We start from the raw sequence: 24673 nt of genomic DNA, 5'->3' as shown, positions 1-24673 counted from the left end.
TAAATATAAGGAAATCTTGCTGTTTCGCGGAGCGCAGGGCAGCATTTAGCTCCACTGTTCAAATAACCCCCAGAGTAACCTGAATTTTTACCTTACCTAAAAATTAAGGTAAGGTAAAAATCCTCTGAATGAGGGTAAAAATTTCAGGTAACTCGAAAACAAAAGTAACTTTAACTTTTTACTCGAAGCTCTGAATACGGCTCCTGGGTGTTAAATGTATTAATTAAAATAACTTTCGCTATTTTCAGGTGTGGACAAACTCCAGGCGTTTACCTGCGTGTCAGTCACTAAAAAAAAAACTGGATAAATCGAAACATTAAAAAATCCAGTAACAATAAAAGGCCGTAAGGAATACAAATTTTTCATGACGCCACCGACTGGAAATTGTTTAATAAAGAGTAATTAATTTGCATTACACGGAACTTTTAATGAAAATTTTTAATTTTGCCAATATTTCTGTAATTCATTATCAAGAAATATGTAGCAAAATAAGTCGAAGAAATTATCCCAAAGATTTGTCTTAAATAAATTAATGAAGAATTGTTATTTCATTAAACTTCAATGTAAAGAAAAGTTTTAATTATTTAAAGAATAATTGATTCGGATTACATGGAAGTTTTAGTGGAAACTTTTTATTTTGCAATATTTCTAATGTCAACAAAAAAAGTTGAAAAAATTACAGGAAAGATTTGTTTTAAGGAAATTAATAAAGAATTTTTATTTAATTAATAAATTTCAATGTACAGAAAAGTTTATATTTTATTATTTAATAAAGAATACTTCATTTGGATTGCACGGAAGTTTTTAATGGAGGAAGAGGAAACTTTTTATTTTGTCAATATTTCGAATGCCATCTGCAAATTCATGATCAGAAAAAATTGTGGGAAATATTTGTTTTAAGGAAATTAATAGTGAAGTATTAATTAATCATGATTAAAAAATCATGATTTTAAAAAATAAAGTTCAATGTAAAGAGGAGTTTTAATTGAATGTAAGGTTGGTATTCACATTTCATGTACCTCTTGTTTGGCTGAGTTCCTTGTTTCATTAATTGCCATACCATCTGCAAGGAGGAAATTATGATGGCAGAAATTTAGCCAGCAGACGTAAAAAAGAATCCCATCGATCACGACGGGGGGTTTATTGATATTGCAAATTTATTCATCTAAACCTGGCTGAGCAAATATGCATAACAAAGCCAAAGCAATAATAAAATTCTACTGGTTGTAGTTTGGACCCACGTTGCACGAGGTTTGGTGGTCAAGTATAGCACGCTAAACAAAGCTTACTTTCTACCTCTCCTGTTGGCGTGGCTTTGCACATTTTAAATTGCAAAATGGCGATAAAATTGGGAATTTTGGCATTATTTACGTTACTATTTGTCGTTTCGGTTTCCACTGGGTTCGAATGGATTGATGAAGACGCGATTTATATAGAAGGTAAAAAAAATTTGAAGGGGTTTTACGTAAAGTTTGTAAGTGTGGATTTGTGAAAAAGAATATTTGTAAAAGGAATAAGTAATAATACGTTTAAGGTTTTTAAGGTTCGTAAATGTTGTAAATTTCCTTATCCAGTTTTAAAGTAACATTTAAAAGTCGGAATAAAAGTATGTAAATCAAATACATTGATTAAACTTGATAAGGTATGGCTTTTTTGTGGGTAACTTTGAAAATTTCGTAATAAATTTAATGCGCTCAAAATAATTTACGTAACTTTGATATGTTTTTAGTCTTCTTATTTTGTACCGTGAAACTAAAGCAGATAAATATTGTTAGAATATTGGATACATTATTAATTTCGAAATTTCTGAGATTTTTAATTCCTTGGAATTTTTTTTTACGAAAAAAACGTCACTCTTGTCTCTACGTGTATTTGCGAAGCTATTTAAGCACGGAATTTTCGTAAATGTCGTAATTTTCCTTGTCAAGTTTTTATTAAGATTGTAGCATTTCAAAGTCGGGACAAAATTATGCAAAATAAATATGTTAAATAAAGCTTGGTCAGATAGGCTTTAGTTCTATAAGAAATTTTGAAATTTTTAAAATTTTCATAATGAGTTTTAATGCAACTCAGCACGTGCATAATTTTAATAAATCTTTGCTCTAAAACGCAACGTACAATATATTTTGCAACATGCAACTAAAATAGAAATAAGTATTCGTAGATTATTGGTTAGACTATTAATTTTGAAATTTCACAATTTTTAATTCCTACGAAATATTTTTTTACGAAAGAAAACGACGCAACAATCCTGCCTAGATTTACGAAGCTTTGTTGTAAAGATAGAATTTTCGTAAATGTCGCAAATTTGCGAAATATTATGTATTTTTTAAAACAGTGTAGCATTTCAAAGTCAGGAAAAAATTATGCAGAACAAATATATTTGGTCAGGTCGTTTGTTTACTTTTTTCCGATTTTCATCATAAATTTTATTCAACTCTACATTTATAACCTGGATAAGTCTTTACTCTAAAATCCTACGTATTGATTTTGTTACGAGCAACTAAAGTGGAAATAGATATTTTTTAAAGAATATAAGAAATTTGTTATGTTTTTATTCATTTATTTGATTGATTAATTTTTATTAATAATAATTTTATTTAATAATCTCGAAATATCCGAACTTTAAATTCTTACGAAATTTTGCCACAAAGGAAAAAAAAAAGATGTTCCAATCTTGCCTATATTTGCGAGGCTTTAGAAGCATGGAATTTTCGCAAATGTTCTAGATTTCCGAAATGTGTAGTTTGTTTAAAATTAAAATTGTGGCATGTCAAAGCCAGGACAAAATTATATAAAACAAATATATTTAAATATACTTGGTCAGGTCGTTTGTGTACTTTTTTCGTATTTTTGTCATAAATTTAGTTTACATTTACATAACTTGGATAAGTCTTTACTCTAAAGTCCTACGTACTGATTTTGTTACGAGCAACTAAAGTGGAAATAGATATTTTTTAAAGAATATCAGAAATTTATTACGTTTTTATTCATTTATTTGATTGATTAATTTTCATCAATAATAATAATATTTAATAATCTCGAAATATCCAAAGTTTAAATTCCTACGAAATATTGTTACAAAGGAAAAAAAAGATGTTGCAATCTTGCCTAAATTTACGAGGCTTTGTAAGCATAGAATATTCTAAGTGTGGAATTCTAGATTTCCGAAATATTATGTAGTTTTTTCAAATTAATATTGTAGCATTTCATGGCCAGGACAAAATTATGTAAAAAAAATATAACGAGATACAAATACTTGGTCAGATCGTTTTTTGATTTTTTCTTATTTTTGTCATAAATTTAATGCAACTATACATTTGCATATGTAACTTGGATAAGTCTTTATTCTAAACTCCTCCCATACTGATTTTGTCACATGAAACTACACCGGAAATCGGAAACATGTAGTTCTTTTTAGAATATTTGTTTCAGTATTAATTTCGAAATTTCACGATTTTTAATTCCTACAAAATATTTTTATGAAAGAAAAAGACGCCTCAATCTTGCCCATATTTGAGAAGCTTTGTAAGCATTGAATCTTCGTAAAAGTTGTAGATTTCCGAAATATTATATAGTTTTTATTTATTAATAGTGTAACATTTCAAAGCCGGGACAAAATTATGTAAAAGAAATATATTTGAATATACTTGGTCAGATTCAGATCGTTTTCCTGTCTTGAAATTTTCGCCATAAGTTTTATACATTTACATAATTTCGATAACTCTTTACTCTAAAATCCTACGTACTGATTTTGTCACGTGAAACTACAGCGAAAACCGGAAATAGTTGTTTTTAGCATATTAGTTAGAGTATTAATCTCGGAATTTCGTGACTTTTAATTCCTGCCAAATAATAATTTTTAATTTTGTAAATTAAAAAAATGTAATTTTCAAAAATGAATTAATTTTAGACGGCGCCGTGACCAAACCAGTGACCACTTTACCACGGGCGGGGGACCCTAATGCGACCACACTTCCGGTTGAACCACCACCACCACCAGTGACGGCAATTCCGGTCGAAATAATTCCGGGGCTCTGTGTCAAAGCGAGTGAATGTTACCCGATCCTATTTTACTCGGCGGACTTATCGGATTCGGAGCCAGAACGGGTCGTGGATCCGAATTTGTTGAAATTTATTCTGAGCACGGCGAACTATTGTGAACCGTCGGACCTGCCCCCGCAAGATTTGGGGAGGAGCGATGCGCCATGTGAGTCTATATTTTGGTAAAAATTCAGTGAATTTCACACGAGTTTGGTACATCTCTTTCACTGCAAAGGAAGAAATGCAAGAAATACGAAGTGCAAGAAATATGCGCCATCCAGCACCGCGTCGTATAATGAAGCTTAGCAGCGGGTAGTAGTTTATGGCGCCTTTCATTTCTCCCAGGTCAAATTAGGTCCTGCAAGAAACCACTTTCTTGCAGTTATTTCTTGCACTGGGAAGAAAAAAATGCAAGAAATGCGAGGTGGCAGAAAGTGGGAGAAAGTGCAAGAAATATGAGCCATGTAGCTAACGCTCCGTATAAAATATAGCGACGGGGCGTACTTTCTTGCGCCTTGCATTTCTTGCAGGCCAAAATATTTACATGCAAGAAACCACTTTCTTGCACGTGGTCACTTGCACGTGGTGGTCTTACTTGCACACGAAAAAATTATTCATGGTTTATTTATAAAAAGCGGACAACGTGTACGTTTGGTGTCCAATTCGTACCTTTCCGACGTCCAAGCCGAATGCACTATTGGTCAAGACGGACAACGCTTCGGAAGGAGAATCGTCATCCACGACGACGACGGTGACGACTCCAGAATCGACGAGCAATGCGGTGGTGGAGGAGGTGAAGTGTGGTCCCGTGAAGGCCGGTGTGCATGAAGATGACGACGCCAAGTATCGCGTCGTTGGAGGACAGGATGCAGAATTGGGTCAATTTCCATGGATGGTGGGTGTGAAAAATTGGAATGAAATTTTGCAAATATAATTTTTATTTTATTTTGTATTTTTTGAAAAGGTGGCTCTGACGAATAAAGGGAGAACGTTTTGCAGTGGGTCGTTACTGGATGAGAGACACGTGCTGTTAGCTGCACATTGTGTGAGCCAGTAAGTGACAAGTTTGAAGTATTTTGTAAATTATAGGGGGAAATTTTCCACATTTTATAATAATTTTTTGTTATTCACACGTGCTTTGTGAATTGAAGTGGAAAATTTTCAGTATTTTTTGATAATTTTGTACAATTTTTTGAATTGCTCAGTAATTAATTATTGTTTTTGATGATTTTATATTTTATGCTATTTTTTGTGATTCGTAATTAAAATTAATTAAACTTTTTTTGCCGCAGTCTTCGTCGCAAAGATTTGAAGAACATTCGTGCCTTCATCGGCGACCATAATATTCGCGACCCCACGGACATCGATCATCAAGAAAGGAACGTTTCTGCCATCATTTTCCACGCCAACTTTTCCATGCGGACCGTCGTAAGTTATGTGATTTTGGGGGGATTCACGTCAATCAGTAACGTCGCCTCGCAATATATTTTCGCAATTTTGCTGCTTGCGAAATTGGTGTCGTGAACGAGTGATTATAAATGAAAATATATAAACTGAAAATGAGCAGTGTGAAACATAGAGCAATTCACGCGATCCTTGGCAACTTTGTAAAATCCGCAGGAAATTTTGTAAAATAATTTTACAAAATGAAGAAACATTCTTGATATAATTATAAGTTTTAAAAATTTGTAAGCTAATTTTCGTACGAAATATTTGTAAAATTTTGTAAAAAATTGTGGTTTACAGAATTTATGGGTTTTACAATGTTACAAAGGCCTTCGAAAATTTCCTCATAGGCTACGATAATGATAATATATGCCTTTTATGCCGAAATTTCGCAAAAAACGAGGCTTCATCGCAAACTTCGCAAAGTTGCGAGTTGCGACGTTGACAGCTTTTATGTTCGAAGTTGACGTGAATACCCCCAAAGAAAATTATATACGAGGCTTGATTTTACAAAAAAATCTCTACTTTCTGCTCTCTCAGCACTCCGACATTGGGATGATGTACTTATCCGAGCCGGTAAAATGGGCGGATAACATAGCCCCGATTTGCTTATCGGAGGGGGAAATCCCGTTCGATGATGGTTCCTCGTACGGAATTTTGACGGGGTGGGGCCAGCCGGCGGAGGGGAAGCCGTCCTCCGACACCTTAATGAAGGCACACCTCCGGATTTGGAGGAATGACGAATGCGCGGAAAAATACAAGGGGAAAATTCCTGGGGGTGGGATTTCAAATAAAATGGTTTGCGCGGGTTCTATCGCGCCAACTTTGAAGGATGCGTGCAAGGTATATAAAAAATTTTAGGAAATTTTGGAAATTTATAGAAACTGGTAATTAATACTTTGAAAATTTATGATTTACTTAATTAATTAGTTAGATGGATTGCACGTAGGAATTTTGGGGATTATAGGATTTTAGAAATTTTTAGAATTTTGTAGTAATTTTGTAATAACTTGCAATTTCGGGAATGTATGGTGTATTTGATCAATTAGTTACAAGATTTTAGGAATTTTTTAATTTGTAATTACAACTAATTACAAGATCTTGGGAATTTTTCGGAATTTTTAGAATTTGGTACAGTTTGCTACCTATTAAAAAATTTGGGAATGTTTTGTATTTAATCAACTAGTTACAAGATTGAAGGACCAGCTCATGATTCACAATTACATGTTTTTAAGAATTTTTGGGAATTTTTAAAATTTGGTAATAAAGTTTACTATATATTTTTTAAAAATTGGGAATTTATGATATCATTAATTAATTAGTTACAAGATTTTAGGAATTTTGATGCTTTATTTATAATTACAAGACTTTCGGAATTTTTGGGAATTTTTAGAATTTGGTAGAGTTTACTACTACTTGCAAAATTTGGGAATTTATGATATCGTGAAATAATTAGTTACTAGATTTTAGGAATTTTTATGGGTTATAAATACGGGATTTTAAGGATTATTAGAATTTGGTAGCGTTCGTTAACTAACTATTCAAAAATTCGGGCACTTTTGTGAATTTTTATCGCGTCGTTAATTATAGCTTAATTAATTGGTTACAAGATTTTGAGAATTTTGAGTTTAGTGTATGCAATTAATTACATAGGATTTTAGGAAATTTATGGAATTTACATAATATGTCGTTAATTGGTAATTAATTAATTAATTACTTGTCCAGGGCGATTCTGGTGCTCCACTTTCCCTCGTGCGGAACGGACGGATGGAGCAAGTCGGCATTGTTTCGTTTGGAATTGGGTAAGAATTACAGAATTATGCTAATTAATTAATTGAGAGCCTGTTAAAATTATGTGATCATTTTTCAGATGTGGTCAATATCCAGGGGTATGGATGATTATAAGTTAATTATAATTATTTTCAAATTAAGTATGATGCGTTAATTTTTTTAAGGTATTTTCAAAAATTCCTGACTATCTCGACTGGATTGAGAAACATCGGATGCGATCTTCGAAATATTTTGAGTCTAATAAAAAATCCTAATAAACGCACAAATTCTGACAATTTGTCATCAATTAGACAATTCACGAAGTTCTTCGTAATTTTGCAAAATCCGTCAATTTTTTAAAATACATAATTCTACAAAATTAAAAACAACGTCCTTGATATCTGAGTAAACTTATAAATAATTTTACAAAATATATTTTGTAAAATGAATAAATAATTTTACAAAATAAAAAAAGACGCCCTTGATATCTAAGTAAACTTATAAAAGTTTTCGGGCTAATTTTCCTTAAAAATATTTGCAAAAGTTTTTAATTTTACGGATTTTACCAAGTTACCAAATACTGCATGAATTACCTCAATGTTTAGTCATACATTTTAAATGAGATAAGCAGTGGAAAATATCAATCATCATAATTAATGTATCACACGTACACATATTTACAAACTGTAAATGATAAGCATCAGATATGGATGGAAGGGGATGAGGAAACATTGATCTTCATTCATTTAAAAATAAAATTGAGAGGTTAAAAAGTTATCAATTTTAATGACTGAAATTTTCTACTGTCAACACGCAAGCCATTCATCTCATCCTAAACTCAAGAGAGACATACTTAATTAATTGTGAGAAAATGTGGGCTTGCTTGGTTAATAATGAGCTTAAATTAGCTAGAACATTCACGAACGAATGAGTTCTGCATTGGGATCTGGAGTGTAAAGCATAAAAAATTATGTAATAAGCATGACTTCCATGCATGTATAAACTTGCACGAAAATATGGTCACATGTATCATGTAAATATAAATGTTTGTGTCTCCTTGATCTCTCGGGATGCATGTTGTTGTTTAACTTCTATTGACTTCAAGTCCAGAGAATCGGCCGTTAAAGATTCATAACATTAAAGAAAATATAGTTTTTGAACAAAATAGTGCATGATTTTTTTGTTAAATTTAATTCGATTTCCTTTCCAAAAAGGGGAAATACCGATGTGTGAAAATTAAACGTTTCACATTTTAAAAGCTAAATTTGTGAGATTTAGTTTAACTTAAAAATGGAAATATTTGCCTAACTGGGCGAAAAGCTTTGGAAATTTGTGAAAAAATAAAATTATCAAATGTGTGATTTAATTCAATTTTCTTTAACAAGCGTGGAAATATTAGCCAAAAACTTTGCAAATTTGTGACAAAAGTGGTTAAAAAAATTACACGCATAATTTGTGAGATTTAATAGAAAAGTGTGTGAAAATCATGGCGTCGTTTCTACGACGATTTTCATCCTCCTCCACAAAAAGTGATAAGGACAACAACGCCGTGACTTTGGTCCACCTCGAAGAAATCCGTGACCACCAGGACCGCATTGTTGAAGAGATGAATACAAACTTTATTCATCGCGATGAAGAAATTTACGCCCCGCTTTTGGTCCGGGACATGAAATGGGACGGATTTAAGGAGCGGGTCCTGCACTGCGGGTGTGGTTCGGGGAGGACGGGTTTTACCCATTTTTTACCGCAAATTTATCTGCATGATTCGCATTTATTTGCGATGGACACGTCGGAACAGTTGGTCTCTTATGCGGCGATGAAGTACCCACACGCGTCGGTGACCTACACGGTGGGGGACGTGACGAGTGACAACTTTCCCTTCAAGTGGACCACGTTCGATAAGATATTTGCGATACATGTGCTCCAGTGTGTGAAGGATTACAGGTGAGAAATTTGCAATTTTTTGAAATTTAGGTAAAATAGCGACGTTTAAGACGTGATTTTGTGGAGAATTTTTTGCGGAATTAATAAATCCAGGGGTTGCTACGCGAATTATTTTGCATGATAGTTTAAGTATCAAGTATCAGTGTGGTTTGAGAGATTACGGGTGAGCAATTTGCAATTTTTTGAAATTTAGGTAAAATAGCGACATTTAAGACGTGATTTTGTGGAGAATTTTTTGCGGAATTAATAAATCCAGGGGTTCCTACGCGAATTATTTTGCAACGCAGTATTATTTAGTACTTTATTTTGCATGGTAGTTTTAGTTGACGGGGTTATGCATGCAACTTCGAAATTTCTAAACATCAGCTGCATTGCGGGTGTGGTTCGGGGAGGACGGGATTTGCACATTTTTTGCCGCAAATTTATCTGCATGATTCGCATTTATTTGCGATGGATACTTCGGAACAGTTGGTTTCGTACGCGGCGATGAAGTACCCACACGCGTCGGTGACGTACACGGTGGGGGACGTGACGAGTGACAACTTTCCCTTCAAGTGGACGTCGTTTGATAAGATATTTGCGATACATGTGCTCCAGTGTGTGAAGGATTACAGGTAAATTTTAAAAAATCGCAAACTTCACTCGCACTAATCAGCGTCTGAAAAAGGAGGTCTCCCAGCGTATGCTCTCCGAATTTTGACGAAGAATTTGGAATTTTTTTGTCAATCTCTTACAAATTTAATTAGTGTGAAATTTGCGAACGACGCGATCTCCTAATGCAAAGGTTTGAAGAAATATTTGCATCGAAAGAGAAGAAAATGTGTTCTTATCGAGAAATTTTACTTCTCAAATTTAATGTGAATTTACAAATTAAGTAAATTTGCGATCGATTGACACTAATTTGCTCAAAATCAGAGAGCATACGCTGAGAGACCTCAATCATGATCTGTTGGATGTACTAATCTCATTTCTAATCACTATAGGATTATATGTTAATTTTGTGCAAAATTGATTTTCACATGAGCGATTTTGATTAAGATTATGTTAATACATACATGCAAATTTTGTGCAAAATTGATGTTTATTTAAATCCGTTCGATTTTCATTCAAGACAATTCGAGTTTCAGGAAAAAGTTGGGGCTAATTTTGAGTGGAAATTTGGAAATTTATTTACATTATTTTAGAGGAGGACTCGCCCGATTTTTTGACTTTCTCCGACCCGGCGGACAACTCGGAGTGACATATGCGACACAATTATTCACAGATTTTTTGGACCGAGAGTTTTCTCATGATGAAAAGTGGAAAAACTATTTTGAAGTAAATTAAATATTTATGTAATTAATTAAAAACTGGGAATAATTAATTATGGAATTTGAATTTGTAGGACTTGCCGGAAGAATCGGAACGCAGTGAAAGTTTCCAACACGCATTTCACACGTGTCTGGATTCTCTTGGGTTTGAAGTAAAGAAAATCAAAACGGAGCCGATGGAGTATACCTTTCCCAGTTTGGAGAAAGCAGTCGGTACGGGCAGAAATTAATGTTGAGATGATTTTTGACGTTTTTTGGCTACTTTTTTAAAAAAAATTTATCAATTTTCGAAACTTTGTTTTGCAATTTATTGGCGATTTTTTAAACTTTATTTTGCGAATTATTGGCGTTATTATTGGTGAATTTCATTATCCTGAATAATCTAAATAAGTTTAGAATATTAATTTTTGTAAAGAATTAATTTTCGTCTTACAAGTGTTACATTTCGTCTTAGAAACTAGATTTGGTCTACGTGAGAGTAATTCATATTGGTCTTTGCGAATCTGTAAAATAGCTGTATAAGCTTGCAAACGTGATTAAAGAGACTGAAGAAAATCAGGTCTTGATGTATCATAAACTTACAACGAGAGGGTTTGATTATTTCAATTATTTTTTTAGTGTTCTAAAATTTTCTAAATTTTCTAAAAATTACACAGTTTGAACACCCAAACTTTTTTCAAATGAAACATAGTATGTTCCGCCAGGGAATGATTTTTTGAAATTGTGTTATTGTGAAATGTTGTAAATTTTATTTTTAATCATTTTTGTTTACTTTTTCACCGTTTTTGTTCACTTTTTTTGGCATCATTTGGCAATTTTTTAACTTTATGTTTGACATTTTACCTTTTCATTTTTGTATTCGGTACCATTTGATTTTTTTTCTTTTAGTGTATTACATTGGGACGAGTCCGTACGTGAAAGGAATCCCGGCCGAATTGCGAGATCCTTTTGAAGAAGATTGCTTAGAGAAGATGACGACGGAATTCAACATTTCCCAAATTTCTGACCCCTTCCACGCCACGTATGATTGCTTGGTCGTCGTCGCTATAAAACCACCGGCAGAAGAAGAAAAACATGAAAAAAGTGGTGGAAAACTAAAAAGTTTGAGGAGTCGGTTGTCACTCCCATAATGCAAAAATATATGCATATATTTTGCACATATGTGTGCAGAAACCGAGTGTAAAATGCAAATACAGGAAACGTTCGTTGCTAAAAAAAATCAGCACATTTGCAGTCATTTCTCTTCTCTGAGAATTTACTTCAAATTTCTGAGAATAGATTTTCCAGAAAGTTTGCAAATTTTTATAATTAAATTTGATTGAGAATTTTGAAGTGGATTTTCTTTAATTGACACTATTTATGTATTCATAATTTTAATAATTATGTATTTTGATAAACTGTTTTTTGAAACTTTTGAACTATTTTTACAAAATATTAGTGATTAATTAATTAGTTGCGAAATTATTATTAAACTCGTGTTGAATTTTTTAACAAAAAGATTTCCTAATTTCTCTTCATAAAAATAATATGGGAATAAATTTAGGAAATCGACCATCTTTGGACATCCGTGCTGTGTATCTCATTAAAATTTTTTAATTAATTTTCTACTGAAATTAACTTTCGACGTTTAACTTTTGAACTATTTTATATAAAAAAAATAGTGACGATATGATTATTCAGTTTTTAAATTATAATTATACAATTTCATCCTCAGTAAAATTTCATATTTTTTTCGTAATAGTTATTTTAACAACGTGGAAATTAATTTAGGAAGTAAAACAAAACTGAATTGACTTCAGATCGAACGATATCTAAATACAATTTCGTAATTAATTTGACCCAAAAATTGACTTTCGACTTTTGAGTATAGCAATTCGATTGAGGAATAATATTTTTTTTTAGAAATTTTTCAGGAGTGGGCATATTTTTTTAATTTTATTTAAGTAGCACGATTTAAAAAAAATGTATGCATATTTGGTAATTATGTATTTTGATGATCTTATAAAATTGTACGAGTAATGATGAAATTTCGAAATAATTTACAAAAAATAGTGACGATTTAATTATTAAATCATTATTAATTGCGTCCACGATTTCAAATTTCTGCCCATAATCGTTATTTGAATAATATGGAAATTACAAATTAAATAAACTTAAATTAGAAGCCAGCATATCTAAATAAAATTTTGCAATTATTTTTTTTACAAAAATGAACTTATGGCTTTTAAGTAAGTAATTCGGTTGAGAAATATATTTTTTTTTGAAATGGTACTTTTTTTTGAAATGGTACTTTTTTTTAGAAATGGTATTTTTTTTAGAAATGGTATTTTTTTAGAAATGGTATTTTTTTTTAGAAATGGTACCTTTTTTTTAGAAATGGTACCTTTTTTTAGAAATGGTACTTTTTTTTAGAAATTGTATTTTTTTTAGAAATGGTACCTTTTTTTAGAAATGGTACCTTTTTTTTAGAAATGGTACCTTTTTTTAGAAATGGTACCTTTTTTTAGAAATGGTACCTTTTTTTAGAAATGGTACCTTTTTTTAGAAATGGTACTTTTTTTTAGAAATGGTACCTTTTTTTTGAAATGGTACTTTTTTTTAGAAATGGTATTTTTTTTAGAAATGGTATTTTTTTAGAAATGGTACCTTTTTTTAGAAATGGTACTTTTTTTTAGAAATGGTACTTTTTTTTAGAAATTGTATTTTTTTTAGAAATGGTACCTTTTTTTAGAAATGGTACCTTTTTTTTAGAAATGGTACCTTTTTTTAGAAATGGTACCTTTTTTTTAGAAATGGTACCTTTTTTTTAGAAATGGTACCTTTTTTTAGAAATGGTACTTTTTTTTTAGAAATGGTACCTTTTTTTAGAAATGGTACCTTTTTTTTAGAAATGGTACCTTTTTTAGAAATGGTACCTTTTTTTAGAAATGGTATTTTTTTTTAGAAATGGTACCTTTTTTTAGAAATGGTACCTTTTTTTAGAAATGGTACTTTTTTTTAGAAATTGTATTTTTTTTAGAAATGGTACCTTTTTTTAGAAATGGTACCTTTTTTTAGAAATGGTACCTTTTTTTAGAAATGGTACCTTTTTTTAGAAATGGTACCTTTTTTTAGAAATGGTACTTTTTTTTAGAAATTGTATTTTTTTTATCAACTTTTATTTAAAATTTGATTATGCATTATCTTTAATTAATTGGATTTAAAATATGTGGTCATTGCATATTTTTGATAATCTCGTGAACCTGTTTTTTTATACGAGTAAAATAATTAGTTTTTGAGATAATTTACCAAAAAATAGTGTCAATTTAATTATTTAGCTGTAAAATAATTATTAATTTCGTTTTAAATTTTTTGCTAAATAGGATTTCAAATTCGTATTCATATAATGTATTTGAATAACGTGGAAATTAATTTATGAAAAAAAAATAAACTAAAGGTTTTGAAAGCCTGACCTAAATACAGTTTTATAATTCATTCTAGTACAAAAAATTAGTTTTGACTCTGAAGTAATTTAATTCAGAAATATTTCAGAATATAATTTTTTTAGAAATTATGGCAATTTTGATTTAGGTTTTCAATATGAAATTTTTCAAGTTAACGCGATTTAAAAGGTATACATATTTGATCATTAAGGAAGTCTTTCACGCAGTCTTTGGAAACTTTGTAAAATCCGAAAATTTTGAAAACTAATTTTGCAAGCGTTTAAAAAATTAAAGCCCTTGATCAGAGTAAGCTAATTTTCCTTAGAAGTATTTAAGATTGCTGGTATTACAAAATTACGAAGACCTGCGTGAATTGCCTCTTTATACATTTTGATCGTCTTGTAAAACCCTTCTTTTGCACGGATAAATACGAATTTTTTAACTATTTTATAAAAATAGTTACGATTTAATTATTTAATTGCAAAGTAAAATTATATAGCTTCCGTTTCCATTTGTTTAATTGGGTTTAAAAAATAGCAAAATTATTTATTTTTATTTTAGAAATCTGAAGCAATCCTTAAAGTTAAGAAATCTAAATAATTCTACGCTATTCATTTTCTAACAGAATTAATTTTCGACTTTTAAGTGGCTCAATTTAATTGAAAAATAATACTTTTTACACAAGTTTTTCAGAAATAGCGTTTATTTTTTTAGAATTTGAATTGAAAATTTTGACAAAAGCGACACGATCTAAAATATCTTGATCTTGTTGATGAGCCCCAATAATATTAACGGATTATTTTTTTTCTGCAATAAAAACTGAAATGAACAAATTGTGCAAAAAATTCTTTGCGAAATAATCTGCATGCATAGAATCGTGTCTACCGAAAACTGGAAGGACGAGATAATTTTACGAGTGAGATGAACTCAAAAACAATGTTGCGCTAGGGTAGTAATACCGGTAATAAAATTCATGCCGATTTTTATATGCACTTCTTCTTCTTTAGCACGAAAAATATAAAACTTTGCACTTTGTCGGGGACAAGGTAATAAATTTAATGGTAAGAGACACGAATTTTGTGGGTTCATTGACGGAGAATTTGCAAAAGTGGTGATGATCTATGCCAAAAATATTTGCACTTTTTATCCTCAAAGTCAACTGCCGGTGGGTCAGACGGATTTTGAACTTTGGTGAAGGCGAGATTGGAATTTTTTGTGGTTATTTTGTTTAAAAATAATTTTTTGAAATGTGGAAAAATGTGGTGGGAGCGGTGCTACTTTTGGGGGTCATGGGTTGCCACGCCATGACGTATTACGATCCGGTCATGGAAGCGGTGGTGATTGATGGTAAGCAAATTTAGCAGAAAATTATTACCAAATGGTGACAATTCTTGAGAGTGTTATACATATGTACCCTTTTCTGGTATTGATTTGGTACTTATTTCTTACCCGATTGGTAATAGTTTTTTTCTGACTGGTAAATTTTTCATGTCACGACATTAATACTAAATGGTAATGCGCATTATTACGATAGAGTCAGATATGTATGTTCTCCGGTCGGTAATGCTTTAATACCAGTGTAGAGTTACATATATACTCGGTACTTTTAGTGATATTTCGTAATAATTTTACACCGAATCGGTACTAATTTGTTTATTGGATGGTAGAATTTTCATTAGCACGAAGTTATTAAACGGTGATTCTCGTTATTACCATGTCGATTATTGACTCCGATCAGTAATGATTTAATACCAGTTTTCTAAGGGTATATTTTGCATGAAATTTAGTTCCAGATGGTGACAATTTTTGTGTGTAACACGTTTTCAGACACGGTGATTTTTGACCCGTCGAAGTTCGAGCCGGGAGAGGAGGATCGAAGTGCCGCGACGCCACGACCGGAAGGATACTGCGTCCCCCCGACGGGTGGGGACGGGGTTTGCATCCCTTTAAGGGAGTGCTTTCCCTACGTGGATTTTATGATGCAGGAGGACGCAAATAATCAGATTAGTGGATACGTTACGGAAATTATTAATGCGACCGAGCCCTGTTCCGATGGTAAGGATAATCATTAGTTTTTGGGAGAGTGCGGATATGTATTTATGAAATATTAATTTAATACTTACGAAAAAAAAACTAAAATATTTACGAAATATGTATGCACAAAAAAATAAGGATTAGAATTTTCGCAAAATGTGTACCTTTACAATTTATTTGTGATCCAATTTCTTTAAGCAAAAGATTACTTGTATCGTTCGAAATGTTTGAAAAATATTCGTATTTATGAAAAAATATGTGAAAGATTTACGAATTTTCGAAATAAGATGAGAAAACCTGGAAATTTGTTACAAATATTTTGAAATTTTTGTGATCTATAAGAGTTAAGGAACACAGGGACAAAGGTTTATCCCATGAAAAAGCTGAAAATAAATACATATCCGCCCTCTAGTTATGATTAAGAGAAAATGTGACGAAGCGTCTAAAATTTAGAAATATGTGGAAAATTTGATGAAATTTGTCTTATGTTTTTATTTTTAGAAAATGGCTACGTCTGCTGTCCGAATTACAGTTATGCGAAACTTCCCGCTAAGAAACCGGCCGTTTTGCCACAATTTCCCACCCCCACGACGAACAAACCCGGGGCGCTTTCTTCTTCGACGACGGCGGCGACGACGACGACCAGCGCGCCTAAAAATCAGACGAAACCCAATCCGACGAAACCAAAGCAAACTTGTGGAACTTTTGTGAGCAGGACGGATGACAACGTGGTCGGGGGACAGTATGCTTCAAAGGGTTCGTTTCTCATACACTCAAAATAAGGTAGTAATAAATCATTACCATGCGGAATGACTATGTGGCTCTACCACGTCGGTTACGATTTGTCGTGAAAATGGTAACAATTATTTCAGGGAAATTCAAATTCATTACCAAATATTAAGGAAGTGAATACCATTATGTATTAAATTTGAATTTCCCTGAACTTATTATTACCATTTCTACGACAAATCGTAACCGACGTGGTAGAGACACATAGTCATTCCGCATGGTAATGATTCATTACTACCTTATTTTGAGTGTACTTTTTGAAAAACAGATAAAGTTTTTTGAGTACTAATTATTTTTTTTGTTTGTATTTTTAGGTCAGGTATGTACGTGAGGGAGGGATTTTTTGTTAGATTTAAAATTTAAGGGAAATTTTTTTGAAAAATTTTGATATGTACTTTTCATAAATTTTTACGTGTAACTTTTTAAAATAGTTCCCTTGGGCTGTAGCAATTACGGATAATGGTCGCCAATTCTGCGGTATAAATAGATAATTAGTATTTAAATCCCGTATAAAAATCGACTTGTGGAAAAAATTTGAGAGATATTTTTCTTCAAAAATCTGGGCAGAAAATTTCCTGCATAAAAAATCTTGCATATTTTACAGTATCCGAACACATTTGGTGAGGTATTTTTCTTATAAAAATTTATATGAAAATTTCCTGCGTACAAAAATCTTTGCTCATTTTATACAGTGTGCAGAAAAATTATAAAAGAATTAATACATGCATGTGCAGAAAAATTGGCGAATTTTCGATTTTTATACGGGATGAGCATATCATTTACATTTGGCATTGATCATTATATTAAAAAGGAACTCATCCAATGAACAGGTGGAAGCCTTATTAAGGAAGATTACGTTCTGACGGCGGGTATGAAAAAAATATTCGCAATTTTTTGCACAATTTTGAATTAATTGTTTTTCCTTTGTCTGAATTTTTCAGCACATTGCGTTCAACAGTAAGGTTTAAATTAGTAGTTTAAAAATATATAAATGAATTAGTGAAATTAAGTCGTAATTCTGCATAGGTTGCGAAACGCTGGAGGCGTCCGAGTCCTCATTGGTGGTCACAATATCGGGGTGACCGAAGCGGGTCGCGAATCCCGCAGCGTTTCTAAGATTTTGTACCATCGAAGTTTCGCAATGCAACATCTGGTACGTAAAAAATATCAGTACTAACTAAAATTTGCACTAAATTGGCATATGTTCATTTGAATAATATAAATTTTAGCAAAATGACGTCGCCCTGTTACAATTAAGCACCCCCGTAAAATACACGACGTACATTCAGCCGATTTGTTTGAATTCGGAGGAATTGACGTACAAGGAGAAAGTGGATTTGGCCGGGTGGGGAAAAACGGGAAATTATGGGTCTCCCTCAAAAACTTTGAAGGTAATGTGACCCCAGAGATGTGGATGTGCAAATTTCGTTTAATACGTCTGATAAGCTTTTACAAAGCCAATTTTGTGCAAACTTTTGTGCGAAATTAGTTTATACGAACAGATATGCATTGCATGTACTAATTGCATATGAATTTGTATATGACCCAAGAATATCTCTTGATAAGCTCGTATGCTAATTTTGTGCGAAATTGAAATTAGTACATATGTAAATGAAGGGCATTGAATGTATTAATTTCTTCTTAATTTATGTACGACCTAAGAATATCTCTTGATAAGGTCGCATGCAAAGTTTGTGCAAAATTTTGAGCGAAATTGCTTGGTGCATACATCCGTTTGGTATTTTTAGCAAATTTTTGAGTTTAATCAATGATTTTTTTAATTGGGGCAAGAAAGACGGTAAACATGCCACTAATTTCGCCAGAAGCGTGTAAACGAACTTATCAAGGTATGAAAAATAAATGCGTTATTTTCTAAACTTCTGTGTCTTTTATGACAATTTTAATTTTGGATGTGACAAACTTAAGGTACAAATGCTCCTCCGATGGGACCAGGAATGATTTGTGCAGGGTCTCAAGCCCCATTAAAGGACGCGTGCAGTAAGTTTTTATTATGCAAATTTTTAAACAATTTAAAAAGATGTGATTTGTGAAGAAAAAAAAATTAAATTACAGATGGCGATTCAGGTATACAATTTGTCATTTTATGTATTTGTATCTATGAAATTATGAAGCAATTCGCACAGTTATTGGTAACTTTTTAAAATCGGTAAATTTGGTAAAATAAGTTTACAAACTTTGCAAAATAAAGAGACACCGCTCTAGATTTGGGTAAATGCAAAATTTGGAAGCTAATTTTCCTTCAAAATATTTGTAAAATTTTTTTGAAAGTTTGCAGTTTACAGGATTTACTTTTTACAAATGTTACTAATGACCGCGTGAATTAACTGAATATATAAATTTGCACATCTACATTTTGCGTAGGAGGTCCACTCACGCTGAAAAAGGGTGAAGATAAGGCAACCCAGGTGGGCGTGGTTAGGTAAGTTAAATAGTTTTATCAAAATTTGTGTGTACCAAATTTTATTTTTTGATTCTTCTTTTTTTAGTTGGGGGATCGGTTGTGGGGAAAAGGTAAGCTACTTTTTAAGTCATATTATAAAAAAACTTTGTACAAAATCTATAAATTTATGAAATTGTAGCCTGGCGTGTACACGAAAGTTAGCCACTATTTGCCCTGGATTACGAAAAATTCTAAATAACTGGTCCAAAGGAGGACAGACATAAATTCAGGGAGTAATTTATTATAAAAAATATATTTATTAATTACTTAATTTGTGGTAGAAAAAATATATTGATTTGTGGTAAAAACTGTTAATTTTTTGTTAAGAAAATATTGATTTGTGGTGAAAAAAAAGAAATATTAATTTGTGGTGAAAAACATTGATTTTTGATAATAAATATTAATTTGTGGTGAAAACATGGATTTTTTCATAAAAACCATTTACCTTATAAACATCAATTTTGCTAAAAAGACATTAATTTGTAGTAAAAAAACATTAATTTATACTTAAAAACCCTGATTTATAGTAAAAGAAAGCATTGATTTGTGTAAAATAACATTGATTTTTATGGTACAAATAAAATAACTTGTGCCAAAAAAATCTCATTTTTAAAATTGTACTGTAATGTAATTATGCCATGAATAGTAATTCTGAAAACTAAAGAAATAAAAATAAAATAGAGATACATTAAACAAACAAGATTTACTTTACTTATTATGCGTTTCTATATTTTGCCATATTTTGAGTTTTATGTCAAAATCGTTCAAACTTAGTCAAATATCAGCGAAAATAATTTTTAAAAATTATTTTGGACTAGAAATTGGCCGCTGCCTCGATTTCGGAACCCACTTTTCTTATATGTTGAAGTTTGCAAAATAATTGCATATTCCGTATTAGTTTTCCACGATCGAAATATGGGTTATAGTATAGGTTATTTATGTATGTGCTATTTATTTAATACATCGTTGGATATCACAGAAGCAGGCATGATAATCTGGAACTATATATGTCTTTTACGACATAGCTTCATGCCTGTCAGAATATATCTCGTTTACGATTCAGTCGATAACCTGTTTTTAATTCGAAATTTTGGAAACAGTAGGAAATTTTGTTAATAGTTCAAAAATTTGTTAATGCCGCGCTGACTTGTTTTGAGAACTGCCTAAAATCTATCAAAAAAATTGACATTAAGTAAATTAAGCCATTTATAATAATTTTTAAAAACTACACAATAAAATTTAGAGATCATGATTTAATTTGATTTATTTTGAGAATTGCATCGCTTACCAAAATTCATGAAACGAAAATTGGTACTAAATTAGGCGATTTACAATAATTCCTAAAAATCAGTTAAATCGAAATTAAAGGAAATTGAAAATCTGTTCAATTTATTTGGATAACAAAATTCATGAAAAAATTGCCATTAAATAAATTACGTTGTTATAATAATTCTTAAAAATTGCAAATTAAAATTGAGATGAAATGGAAATTCGGTTCAATTTATTGGGAGAATTGCATCGCTTCACAAAATTCATGAAAGGAATATTAATATTAAATTGATCGATTTCATTGCAAAATTTATGAAGCGAAAATTGAATAAAATTAAAATCAAATGAAGGTACATGAAGTTTTTGTTGTTTAATTATTTATTTCTAATTATTATTTCGGGAACTGTATAAAATTCACTCAACGAAAAACTGGTATTAAATGACGCCTTTAATACTAATTCCTAAAAATCAGTTAAATCTCAATTTTATTGAGATGAAATTGAAATGTGGTGCAATTTGTTGGGAGAATTAATGAAATTCGTGAAACGAAAATTGATATTAAATTTCGCCGTTTATAAAAATTTTTTAAAAATTACAAAATAAATTGAGATATAAAGGAAAATAATTTTTTAATTTTGAGAATTGCACAGCATAATAAAATTCACGAAACGAAAATTTACACTAAATTGAACCAATTATAATTATTTTTAAAAATCAGTTAGATCAAAATAATAAAAAATGAATGGAAACTCGGTCAAAATTTCAAAGCATGACAAAATTCATGAAACAAAAATTGATATTAAGTTACGGCATTTATAATAATTCTTAAAAATGAACAAAGTCTAAATTGTCATGTTTTAAAGGAAAACAATTTCAGTTCAAGTTATTTTGCGAATTTCAAAACATTACAAAATTCATGAAACAAAAATTGGGAATAAATAACGCCGTTTGTAATAATTCTTAAAAATGAACAATTTAAAAATAAAATTCAGATGAAAAGCAAAATCAATCTAATTCATTTTGAGATTTGTTAAAATTCATGAAGCCAAGATTAACATTAAAATACGGGTTTTAATATTTTTTAAAATCAATTAAATCAAAATCAACTTTAGATGCAATTGAAATAAGGTCCCGTTTATTTGCAAAATTTCAAAAGGTAACAAAATTAATGAAATGAAAATTGGGAACAAATGTCGCCGTTTCTAATAATTCTTAAAAATTAACAACAAAATCTCAATAAAATTGGATTGGATTGAGATGGAACAAGATATAGGGATTTGATTTGGAGATGATTGAGATTGGGGGTGTTCACGTCAAGTTTGTAACTAACGTAACTGCGTTCGATTTGTAAGTTTACATACTTATGATTTGACGTGAATCGACTTTGTAAACATTTTCGTTAACATGTTTAGCTAAAAAAAAAGTCTCATAAGCGTAACCTTGATTTCAACTGAAAATGCAAATATCAAACCTTCGAATTATTTACTTTTGTAAAAAATATGCTTTTGCAGTTCGGAAACTGCGTTTTCAAATTACGGAAGTTTCGTAAAAGTTCGTAAGTAAAATTTCATTAGAAATGTGTGTAAAAAATCCGTAAAAGTTTTACGAAGTTTACGAACTTGACGTGAGTTCCCCTAATAATTCTTAAAAATTAACAACAATAAAAGTAACATTGAAATTTGAGATGCAAAGGAAATTCGGTTCAATTTATTTTGAAAATTGCAAAACATATCATTCGTGAAACGAAAATTGAAGACGAATTCTTAAAAATTAACAGAGTGAAAATAAAACTGAGATGACAGAGAATCCGTTCAGTTTATTTAAAGAATTATATCTCATAATTAAAGAAAATCATAAAACGAAATTAGTATAAAAGTACTACATCTACATACAATAATTCTTAAAAATTTTAAAAGTAAAAATGACATTGAGATGTAATACAAAATAAATAAAATTTATTTTGAGAATTTCATACCATAATCATACCTGTTCAAAAAATTCAGTTTTCATTAAAAATCCAGTCATCCCGATTTCAGAGTGAAGACTTTCAATCATATTGGCTCAAATTCATTTCATTTCACGTTATCGGGTTTCATTTCTTACTTCGCCCCATGTATTAAGCATTGGGTGAAAAATGAAATGAGTGAAAATCATTTCATTCACAGTAATTCATCTGAAATGACGGAATCCTTCGGTCACTTTCATTCACATGACGGGAAATTCATTTTCATTCACATGACGGGAAATTCATTTTCATTCACCTGACAGGAAATTCATTTTCATTCACATGACGGGAAATTCATTTTCATTCACTGTCATTCATTATTATAATCAGAAAATTGAATGAAGGTGAACAGTTATAAGCATAGTAAAGCCAAATAGACAAAAACTACTACTAAATTACACCGTTTATGATGATTCTTAAAAAATAACAAAATTATAATAAAATAGAGAAATTGGATTCAATTTTCGTATAATAACATTCTTGAAACGAAATTTGATTTTAAATTTCGCCATTAAAACTTAATTCTTCAAAATTTTCAAAATAAAACTGAAATTGAGATTTACTGGAAGGCATAAAAATTCGTTTCGAGAGTTTTAGAATAAATTTCACGAAACAAAAATTGGTACTAAATTACGCCATTAATACTAATTCTTAAAGATTTACAAAGTAAAAATATAATTGAGATGAGAAATCGAGTTCAATGTATTTAGCGAATTGCATTGCATAATGAATTTCATGAAACGAAAATTAGTGTTAAAATACGCGAGTTCTTAGAATTATATTTAAATATTTTTAAAAATCGGGTAAATTAAAATAAAATTGAGATGGAATGGAAATTCAGTTCAATTTAATTCGAAAATTGCAAAAAATACATAAAAAATCCATGAAACGAAAATTTGTATTAAAGTGCGCCGTTAATAATAATTCTTAAAAATCAATTGAATTAAAATAAAATAAAGGTGCAATTGAAATAATGTCCAATTTATTTTGAGAATTGCATCGCATAATGAATTTCATGAAGCGAAAATTAGTTTTAAAATACGCGATTTATAATAATTTTTAAATATTTTTAAAAATCAGTTACATCACAATAAAATTGAGATGCAATGGAAATTCGGTCCAATTTATATTGAAAATTGCAAAAAATACATAAAAAACCCATGAAACGAAAATTGTATTAAATTACGCCATTCATAATAATTCTTAAAAATAAGTTATATCAAACTAAAATTAAGATGTTCAAATTCAGTCCAATTTATTTTGAGAATAATAAAATTTATGAAACAATTTTTTTTATTAAATTACGCCATTAATACTAATTCTTAAAAATTTACTAAATAAAACTAAAATTAAGATGATAAAATCGGTACAATTTATTTTGAGAATTGTACAGCTTAAAAAATTCACGAAACGAAAATTAGTGTTAAAATACGCGAGTTCTTATAATCTTTTTTTAAATATTTTAAAAAATCAGTTAAACCAAAATAAAATTGAGATGGAATGGAAATTCGGTCCAATTTATTTTAAAAATTGCAAAAAAATACAAAACAAAACCCATGAAACGAAAATTTGTATTAAACTACGCCATTTATAAAAATGATTAAAAATGAACACAATAAAAGTAAAATAATATACAATGGAAATTTGCTTCAATATATTTTGAAAATTGCACAGCACAACAAAATGTATGCAAAGAAAATCCACTTCATACCAAATTCTGGTTGAGATCAATTTAACAAAATATTTACCTAATTACACACAAAAGCAGGTTTTTACCGAAGTTCAAATTTACATAAAATTTATTATCGTCCATAAATTTGCCACAAACTTGTCGCAATTTGTTTTTCACAGATTTTATTACGAAATATAAAAAAATAAAATAATTTACAAATTGAATCTGTAAAATGCGGATGAGCATGTATGCAATTTGTTTTATCGATTTGATTTTATTGCGAATTCTACGAAAAATAATTTAGAAATTGGATCTGTTACAATGCGGATGAGCGAATTTTTTGACATGATCATAAAATTCTAGTAGGTATTGAGGGCTTGATGAGCAAGTTGAACCCGATTTTTGACTCGAGTCATGGTACTAAAACTACCGTTTATTTGACCAGATTTACGTCAAAAAAATTTTATTTGGGAGTAAAATGTCTCGCCAGAAAATGTCTAGTGGTCA

At 30.5% G+C, this 24673-nt stretch overlaps 3 protein-coding genes across 4 annotated transcripts; all 3 read left to right on the top strand.

Annotated features, from left to right (window-relative positions):
• Positions 1-1193: 1193 nt before the first annotated feature.
• LOC110859090 (proclotting enzyme) lies at positions 1194-8037 on the top strand. Its single transcript, XM_022107954.2, has 9 exons — positions 1194-1439; positions 3914-4210; positions 4680-4939; positions 5009-5097; positions 5337-5472; positions 6031-6333; positions 7216-7292; positions 7361-7379; positions 7446-8037. The coding sequence occupies exons 1-9, from the start codon at positions 1337-1339 to the stop codon at positions 7533-7535; spliced, it is 1374 nt and encodes a 457-aa protein (XP_021963646.1). The 5' UTR covers positions 1194-1336; the 3' UTR covers positions 7536-8037.
• A 221-nt stretch (positions 8038-8258) lies between these two features.
• LOC110859094 (juvenile hormone acid O-methyltransferase) lies at positions 8259-11893 on the top strand. 2 transcript variants are annotated; one of them, XM_022107957.2, is made up of 4 exons: positions 8259-9204; positions 10389-10521; positions 10589-10727; positions 11403-11893. In XM_022107957.2, the coding sequence occupies exons 1-4, from the start codon at positions 8747-8749 to the stop codon at positions 11642-11644; spliced, it is 972 nt and encodes a 323-aa protein (XP_021963649.1). In that variant the 5' UTR covers positions 8259-8746; the 3' UTR covers positions 11645-11893. The 2 variants fall into 2 exon arrangements, with proteins under 2 accessions (XP_021963649.1, XP_021963650.2); XM_022107958.2 differs by having other exon boundaries at positions 9081-9818; positions 11403-11891.
• Positions 11894-14602: 2709 nt separating this feature from the next.
• Positions 14603-19551, top strand: LOC110859092 (trypsin-2). The gene is made up of 15 exons (XM_022107956.2): positions 14603-15283; positions 15764-15991; positions 16472-16726; positions 17074-17078; positions 17191-17236; positions 17590-17628; positions 17701-17716; positions 17786-17912; positions 17989-18150; positions 18555-18606; positions 18686-18757; positions 18833-18844; positions 19142-19199; positions 19267-19291; positions 19360-19551. Exons 1-15 carry the CDS (start codon positions 15184-15186, stop codon positions 19417-19419), a joined length of 1257 nt encoding a protein of 418 aa, XP_021963648.1. The 5' UTR covers positions 14603-15183; the 3' UTR covers positions 19420-19551.
• Positions 19552-24673: the final 5122 nt, after the last annotated feature.

This window comes from Folsomia candida, unplaced genomic scaffold (genome assembly GCF_002217175.1).
Source record: "Folsomia candida strain VU population unplaced genomic scaffold, ASM221717v1 Fcan01_Sc024, whole genome shotgun sequence".
NCBI classification, from domain to species: domain Eukaryota; kingdom Metazoa; phylum Arthropoda; class Collembola; order Entomobryomorpha; family Isotomidae; genus Folsomia; species Folsomia candida.
This window is presented reverse-complemented; position numbering and strand designations above follow the sequence as displayed.